The sequence below is a fragment of the Notothenia rossii genome (genome assembly GCF_949606895.1).
Source record: "Notothenia rossii genome assembly, chromosome: 1".
NCBI classification, from domain to species: domain Eukaryota; kingdom Metazoa; phylum Chordata; class Actinopteri; order Perciformes; family Nototheniidae; genus Notothenia; species Notothenia rossii.
The window spans coordinates 14,206,084-14,215,226 of record NC_136912.1 but is presented as its reverse complement, the minus strand read 5'-3'; the positions used below and the strand labels follow the sequence as shown (position 1 = coordinate 14,215,226).

At 43.2% G+C, this 9,143-nt stretch overlaps 1 protein-coding gene across 2 annotated transcripts in view; it reads right to left on the bottom strand.

Moving 5' to 3' along the window:
- The window catches only part of fhip1aa (FHF complex subunit HOOK interacting protein 1Aa), a 36,270-nt gene that overhangs the window by 9,209 nt on the left and 17,918 nt on the right, over positions 1-9,143 (bottom strand). For both annotated transcript variants that reach the window (XM_079668653.1, XM_079668654.1), the window contains 4 exons: positions 7,036-7,256; positions 1,910-2,584; positions 449-607; positions 253-339 (listed from right to left, as the gene is read on the bottom strand). In XM_079668653.1, coding sequence (XP_079524779.1) covers positions 253-339; positions 449-607; positions 1,910-2,584; positions 7,036-7,143 — 1,029 coding nt within the window. In that variant the 5' untranslated portion in view covers positions 7,144-7,256. The remainder of the gene's footprint in view (positions 1-252; positions 340-448; positions 608-1,909; positions 2,585-7,035; positions 7,257-9,143) is intronic.

Below are 9,143 nucleotides of genomic sequence, written 5' to 3'. Positions count from 1 at the left end.
CTTCTGTTTTTGTTTTGTTTTTGTCTGAGATGGGAATGTCATCTCCTATATGTTATTATGTCCCTGTTTGTGTCTATAGCCTGTACAAATACAAAAAAATATATATATATATATATATATATATATATATTTGGCGGCCCAATTGCAATGCCTTCGCGGACCACTAGGGTGCCGCGGCCCACAGGTTGGGAACCGCTGCTGTAGATGTAAAGCAGAAGAGGCATTGCATAAGGTGAAGAGGAGAATACTGACCTTGTGCAGAGCTGGTGCGAGGACAGGCACGAGGAACCCGTTGTAGATGTAGCCAACCAGCTGGTCTCTGATATCAGGGTGGGCCACCTGGGAACGGTCACATGGCGAGTCAATAGTGCATTCAGGCAGAAGGTGGCAGCCATTCAACACGTATAAATACATATTTCATGTGTGCAGCCTGGTCACATGTTTTCACCTGAATGACGGCGTTGCAGAACTCCAGGGAGTTGAGGAACTGGACGAGGGGGGGCATCTGCAGCCAGTCCTCTCGGTGCAGGCAGTGCCACTCCTCACCGGGAACCTCCAGCTTGGTGGGCAGAGACGAGTAGAGGCCGCTCAGCCCTGTGGCCAGCACCTGAGGAGAGAGAGAGACAAATAAGATGTTTCTCCAGGGATAAATAACAGCGAGAAAACACTTGGCGTTTTTCTCTGCCCTTCAAGCTACATTAACAATATCTGTCTCTTGGACAAAACATAGAAATCCTTCTCTCAGTGGCTGAAAGATCTCTCAACATATTGTCTTGAAACATTTTATTAAGTGGCGAAAGAAGACCTATAACCTTTTAGAAAATATGCGTTTACATTTGAGTTTGTTTTCAAATGTTGAAAATATGATGCACTATAATCCCTTTTTAATTTCTCTATTAGGCGACACCCTTTATTCCAAAGAAACACAGTGTGCTTTAAACCTATCATCATATGATACTCTGACATAAAGTGAATACAGATAGAATATAATGGGCTTCATTAAACATTTATGAAGCAGTGTGTGGTATAAAATAACTGTATCTAGCAGTCAGTGTACGTTTGAGCTGCACACAAAAGATTTATAACAGTGTTTTACTGCTCGCTACAATGCGCAACACTTTTGCATATCGTTTCTTCCTTTCAATTTGGATAATGTAATGCGGATGCTCTGCAGCAGCCTACGTATCGCCTGTTCCTCCTCCTCACACAGCACGACAGCATACATAAAGATTTATACCTCCTACAGGTCAGCTCTATAAATATTAAAGCAGCAAAGAGTTTTATTGCCTATAACTTTACTGGCATAGGCAAAATGAAATGGTAATTATATCACTAATGAATGCATTACAGTCAGAAAGCGTTCCATATAACAAACACTCACTATTAATATGTTTTCTCTTTATTGTTAGAGAAGTCCTTTCAAGTATTTACAAGGTGAGATTTAAAAAATCAACCCTGCAGTCTAATTCAACTGTAGGACGAGTGTATCATTAATGTTGCATTGATGTATACATCCTCTTCTATAGGATTATCCTTGGAGCTGCCAGCGGAACCAATTCAATTCAGACTCCAGTTGTTAAATTGGTATGCTATCAAAAGCGTTCTCAATGCGATGTCTGCAGCTGTGGGTAAAAGGCATTATTTACATGGGATAAGCTCGCAACCGTACCATAATCTCATGAATGCCAGACATTTGTTACATTCACCGTGATGGTGAATTGTTTCAATTGGCTTCATGAATTCATCTGCATTTGTTTGCATGATTATAATGCTCAAAAATAAAGTCTGTGTTTTTAGAGAGGCTGTCAGATAATAAGGAAAACAAAATTCCTCATACAGGAAGGTTATGTTAGTGTGTAGAATCAAAAGAAGACGGACTGAATAATCAGAATCCTCTGTTGGGACTGACCGGACAGAAGTATGTATTCTCTGCGACATGTTTGGCCACTCTCTCGTTCTCAGCAGACAGCGACATGATGAGCAGCAGAGCGTCTCTGGCCTGCTGGCCCACCGTGCCCTCCCGGTGGATGAAGGGGATGAGCAGGGAGAAGATCAGGAAGTTAGTGGCCCCCTGATCCTCGCTGGTGTGGAAAAACAGCTCCAGAATGGAAGGGTCCTTGGCCAGCACGCAGCAGAGCTGGTTGAGCAGCAGCACCAGCTCCGCCTCCACCTGCGGAGCCGTGGTGCCGGAGCAGGAGGACAGCAGCATCATGAGGGGCCGCAGGATGGGCTTGTGGTGCAGGAGGGGCTGCTGCGCCTGGCCCACCAGCATCTCGTACATCTTCAGCTGCTCCAGCTTCATGTCGTCAGTGAACTCTCTGCGCAGGCTCCACACGAACAGGCGCTCCATCACGTTCTCCATCACCACAAACTCCAGGATGGGGCCCATGGCTCCGGCCTGCCCGCTGTCCTCCTCCATCAGCAGGAACAGCATGTGCTCCACATAGTTCTGCACGGCGTTCGACTCGTCTCCGGGGATGGGGCCGAACCGAGAGGCGCCGCTGGAGCTGAGGCTGATGACGCTCAGCGGGTGCAGGGTGGAGCTGCTGCGCAGGGGGTCATGCTTCTCTAGGATCTTCACCACCTGCAGCAAGAGACAAGAGGAATATATTCATGTTAAACTGAACACATTGTCATATCATTCTTTTTTATTCAATAGTAGTTTTGTTACAGGACATTTCTTTTAAGTTAGACGTTTTTGTCCTTTGGCTAATAACTACATTTAAAAACATGGAAAGGGACATAGCCATTGCTTTTATAATCAGACTTTAAAATAAAGCTTTAAGAGATAAGGCTGATCAAAAACTGGTAAAAACAAAACATTATTTTGACTTGAATTCTTTCTTCAATATATATGTATCATTTGTTTTCCTTCTTATAAAACACAAACAATTCAGTGTGAAATAGGAACATTTCTTATTGTTGGTCCACCCAAAATAGTTGTATACACGAGAAACACTGCTGCACTCCGTTACAGACTGACGGCCAACATTTTGAAGAAAACGAAGTGAAGATTGACAGGAAGTCAATCAACGAAATCCAAGGAAGAAGCAAATTGATCGCTGGGATTTAAAAAGTGCAAAAAGCACAGAATTGGTTTCCATTTGTGTCGACAGAGAGGATTTCTACCTTTACCACTCGCATAATGTAAAGCATATGCAGCTACCCTGTAGAGTGTTGACCTATGGTACAAGTTTCTCTTCTTTTGTGGCAGATTCATCTTATTTGTATAGATATTGCCTGCACAGGTAAACTCCTTCTCTTCTCTCTGGCAGGTTAATTATCAACAATGATGGGGTGTAAACAGAGCCGCAGCACAGTGCAGATCAACTCAGATTGGTGGCACACAGTGAAACAGTCCTTTGTGTATCCAGCCCCTCCCTTGTGTTTTGGCTGCGTAGAAACCAGAGTCACAATAATGGAGCCAGTGTCCCCGGCCTGCCACTGCTGCCATGACAATAACTGGCTGAACACACGAGAGCCCGGCCGGTGGAAACAAGAGAGCAGAGTTTATAATACTCGAGCTCGAAGGGGCCGGACCTGATCCGACTGCGGCCATTACTGCAGTGACAGGAAGGGCTCAGGTTAGAAAAATCAAGTATGACGTATGGAGTCAGATTAATAATGATACTATGAAGGTCAGTTTGAGACCAGGTTAATGTTTGTTAAACTATGACGCCTTCAGTGTGATTGATGATGTGTTGCCTCTATGGGTTTAGAATAATATTTCTACTGCAGGGATATGACCTTTAGAAATAAAAGCTGCTTTAAAAAGGTGTTAGAAATAAACAATGTGTTTCATATGTAATAATCTCAGCTGCCAGGGAGTAAATGCTGCACTTTCACCTTCCCCACTCAGCGAGGTGCCGTTAAGCAATGCCCAAACAGATCAGACAAGGTGTGTACAGGTGTGTGGACATCTGTGAAAGTCTTTGAAGGAAAAGCACTGCTCTCAGTGATTGCTCCCCTGAATAAATAAAGGTTAAAAGATACGTCCACTGAAGGGAAAACTAAACTAGATCAGAAGAATTTAAAACTCAAAAAGCAATAATGATGTAACACAGATGGTTGAACTTCTCTTAAAAAGTTGTGACAGTACATCATACCTCATTCACACCAACGCAACTCCGGTTCAAGCTCCGTGCTAGAGCTTTTCAGGTTCAGAGCCGGTTCTTCGGTTTAGCTCCGGCTCTTTTCACACTGCCCAGAGTCCGACTGGCGCTGCGTCATTGCGTCATCGTTTGCGTCATGACGTAACCGTTTGCGTGCCTGCTTCATAAAGCCAACCCGCGCGGAAACCCCTCACAGCTGACACCGACAACAACAATGGCCGATTGTGCTCCAGCTTCCTCTGTACCTCTTCAGAAGAGCAGATTCCCAGTAGGTAGCTGGTCTCTTCAGTGGACCACTGCTGCTTGTTAAGTTTCTCCATCGTTGTGTAAAAACTGGATAAAACGCCGGCTTTTTGTTGTTGTTCAGGAGTTGATCCCGCCCCTGCCCCTGCCCCTGCCCCTGCCCCCGCCTCGACTTAAGCGTGACGTATGAGGTGCTTTTGCTCTGGCCGGACAAGTTTTTGGTGCTCAAAATGAACCGGATTCCGGAGCTAAGAGGCTGCTCCGCTGCGCTGTGAACAGGAAAACCCGGTGCTTTTCAAGCTCCAGCTCCGAACCGGCCCTGAAACACCGTTGGTGTGAATGAGGTATTAGAGTTCTATTTCTACGCAGATTACAGTCAAATTGGCTGAAGCAGGTGTGAGTGTCTTTTCTTAAAGCTGCTATAGTTGTAACATTAGTCCACCCACAAAGTAAAGGCCCAGATAAGTGTTTTGACATGAATCTTGTGCATTATCAATGACAGTAGTGTGACACTTAACATCTGAGCTTTCATTTCAGTTGACGGATATTGACAGAAATGTTTTTGTTACCAGCGAAACCAGATTTTCTCAACTGCACACTGGATGGGGGTGTTTCCACATAAACTGCACACGTCACTAAACAGAAACAGTGACAGGTTTATTGAGGGCCAGACACTGAAGTAGTGTCAGTGTGGTCCTTGTCATTATGGCTCTTCACTGTCTCTAGTTATCGGTATTTTGCAGCCACAGCAACAGAGCGATCACTGAGAAAGTCACAGTAAACACACACAGCGCTGCATGAGGCCTGCAGAGCGACAGATAACACAACAAATGATCATAAACCTTATCTTCCAGTGCAACAGGAAGAGCTTGTTACAGAGGGAAAGGCCATCACTACTTACAACACCTTACTCGGATTTCAAGGTTTTCCGAACTGAAACCAAAGTCAAGAGCACTCTTATCGGGCTGCAGATTAGCTAAGCATGGTAATAAGACTCTGCAGGAGTGAAATTGTGCTGCCAGTTTGCCTAAAGCAAAACAAGCTTTATTAATCTGGAACAGGGAGTACTCGTTTTGTCTGCTCATATGCTGGGACTAGTGAAGGGGGAGGCCTAGGAACATTTAAGAAAAATTACGGAGACAGGACTTTATGCAGGAGTCGAAAACAAAATACAATGTAACCCTACCATCATGATCGCTGCAAAGTCTGTCTGCCAAGCCTGCTAAACCTGGCAACCTACTAGAACAACTTTGTATTCAAAACAATAAGCTCACTTACAATACAGTAGTCCAACTTCAAACTAAATCCAACAATACATCTAACAGATACATCCACACAATGCATGTCCCTGGAAACATTTATCTATTCCAAAAATGTATAAAACTGGTTTGACAAAATGAATCTGAGCCCCAGGCCCACTTACTGGAACATACTTACTTTTGTGATAAGTACAATTCCAAGGTCAATAACAAAACTAATGTAAAATCCTCAATAAACTATGGAATGTAATATATATCCGAAAACACAAGGGACCAACAACAATAATAGATTTAGCATATAACAATTGTGTCAATAACTCCTGACTTAAAACAAAGTTCCCCTCCAGACATGTTCTAAGAGGTACACTCTGTTCTGAATAATGACGCGTCTCATTCAGTATTTTTTAAGTACTCTTAAAATTACACCTACTCTTTCTCCCTCTGTGGCAAATCCATGATTTATGAATACGCAATTATCCTTCAGTGCAAAAGTTTAACTACTGACCACAAGACACCTCCTACTTCACAAACAAGATCATTCTCATGTTTTTGTGCGCTTTTCTGCATCGCATTTTGTGAATGGTCAAATATGCAAGTTGTTATATTACAAAATGCTTTTAAGTGTGCAACTTTCCTCCTTCATATGACGATTGTGAAAACAGCTTTCCGGCGTCTAACAGAAATACTACTTTATTTCTCCCTCTCTGACTCCAGGGCAGCTACACTAAACTGCAGTGTGGTTATGGTCAGGGAGCGTTGGCAGTGTGAAGCGGACGGCCTCAGACTCCTGGCTCTCTGCAGCAGCAGTGTGTGTCCCTGTTCACCCCTGTGGGTCCTGGCAGCCTGAGAGACCTGCTCCTCCTACGCTGAGAGGAACAAATGATACACAGAAGGACAACTGCCAGGCACTGAGGGGTCCGAAAGTGTGTTTTAACCAATTGTCAGCTGCCTTTATGTTGGCATAAGTGGCTGTCAGTGTGGGGTCTGACTCTTGGAGGCGCTCACAGCTAAATTGAGATGTGTTTTTATTACATGTCTCACAAGATGGGCTTGCAGGGAGGGCTGTATGAGAAAAATAAAGCAATTTTTTTTTTTTTAAATATAACAACAAAAAGAGTAAAGTAACTAAATCTATGAAATAAGTGTAGTGGAGTAAAAGTACTAGATCTCCCTCTAAAAATGTTGTAATGAAATGGAGTAAAAGCAAAAATCTCTACAAAATGTGAATACTCAAGTAAAGCCGAATAACCTCAGATTCCTACTTCAGTACAGTGCTTGACGGAATATATCTGTGTGGTTTAATGCTCATGTGCAGAGCTTCTGAGAGTGGTTTTGACCTTTTCATTTAACTGGGAGCCGTGTATTTCCAGTCAAACTAATCCTTTAAGTGAATAGACTCTTGATTTAGAGCTGGCGTTTACCTGAGCCCAGTGGTTCTTGAACACGATCATGCAGGTCTCTGGATCCACCCCCTTCAGTACCAGAGCCTGCCCATCTCGATTTCCATTGGCAACCATGGAGGCCATCATGGTGACCGGATCACACGCGGGTTAAACCATGTCAGAGGCAGGAGAGGGAGGACATTCCTGACTGCTTACTGCGTGCAACCGTAACCAAAGAGGGAAGCATAATCACAGAGGACCTGGGGAGGCAAAGAAAAAACAAACACAAGCAGATATTATAATACAGATGGCTGAAAAAAGTTCATAAAATAGCAGCACAGATGCACAGATATGACTGGAGTGCATTTCTCTCCCTCTGCATGGCTAGACAGCAGCTATGACAGGCATGCAGGAAAGAGAACAATAACAGGCGATGTCAGATGACTCCACAGAGGAGACACCCAGCTCCACTTTGGTTCACAGTTGTCTGCTGCTCTCTGGACTTCGGACTGAGCTGTCAAATTGCTTTTGGACTACCTCAGACGCCCAAAGTGGATTCCTGCATCTCCCCTGACATCACTCTCATTACACAAACAGTTTCTGACATCAGAAAGCGAACAGCGAGTGGGTGTGAACAACTCAAGAGGGGAGCTGGGGGGGAGAAGACATCTTATTTAGGCAAGTGAGTTCTGCTTTGCTCACATTGCTTGCTTGTTTTTGGAGAAAAAAAGTATTACTTATAGTTGAAAATAGCCTGAGGGCAGCTTTGTAGATCAGATCCAACACTCACATTGGCACCGTGGACATTTGGAAGACGACCACTTTTTCCCCCAGAAAGGAACTCATTTGATGGTTTCCTTGGAGAGGAAATTACTGGAAAGATTGACTCTGCTAAACAAGACAGTCTTTTTTATTTAAACACTGGGAACAGAAATAGTAGAGTGTTTGTTTTCTTTAAATATGAAAGAAAAAAAACGTAGGATAAATCCAGTTCTCTGCAATAACACTGTACAATGTTTCCATGACACGCCTGCACTCTAACAGGAAGGATGTCAGGATTTTGCCTTATCTGTCTGAGTGTCCCCTGTGTGCAGACAGTGAATGTTTGTGACGACTATCATTACAATTTCAAATGATGTCACATGTATATGAAAATCATAGTCACGCTCAAAGGATAAGACTCAACACCCAGGCAAGCAGCTCTGTGAGACTGTATTTTGCACCATGGTGTTTTTAGCTTTCATGCTAACATTAGGGCGGCGAAATCTACAATTTGTTCTGGATCAAGCACTTAAATGTTTTGTCAGTGAAATGTCACTTCTAGTTATTAATGGCCATGCCAGTTTCTCAAATATGTTTTTAATATCTTGTTTTGTCATTACTAAATCCAAAGATATTGACTTTAGCGTGATGTGTAATAAAACAGAGAAAAGCAGGAAATCTCCTTTTTACAAAAAGCTGAAAAAAAACATTTGCTGCCATTTTTGTAAGAATAATTTAAAAAAAAGGTAAATCATCAGTTTTGCATCCATTAGGACATAAACGAAATAATCATAAAATGACATGTTTAATTTGTCCCAAACCTAGTGATGCCACCAAAACAAAGGTTCAAAAATCGTACACTTTTATACCAATCCTTTAAGGAGATGTTGAGATATTTCACTGACTCGGCTGGTGGTGGTAGAGGTAGTGGACCACCAAAGTTATCCTGAATCATTCCCAAATGTTATTGAAACCCAGCCAATTCTTGTCAACACATTTCCCTCAAAACCACAAAGGTAACATGGTGGCACTAGAGGAAAGGTCAGGGAATCACAAAAGCTGGTTCTCCTCATCCTCAGGGGAATATGAACTTCTTGTTCATGTATCGTAATCCATCTAATGGGTTTATAAATATTGCCCAAAGCTCTGGACCAAATGACCAAACAACATCCCTGGTGCCACACCGCTAGCGTGGCAGAAAGGGACACGACACCAGGACAAAGTTAAACCCTCACACACAACACAATGCAGGATCATGTTAACTCCACAGGGGATCAACTGTAAGACACGCAGCAGCTGCATGCCACAACACAAAATTAGAGCCTTTAGCTCCTGCCCCTTAATGTGCCTCTAAACCAATCACAGCTCATCTCCTTCTTTTGAAT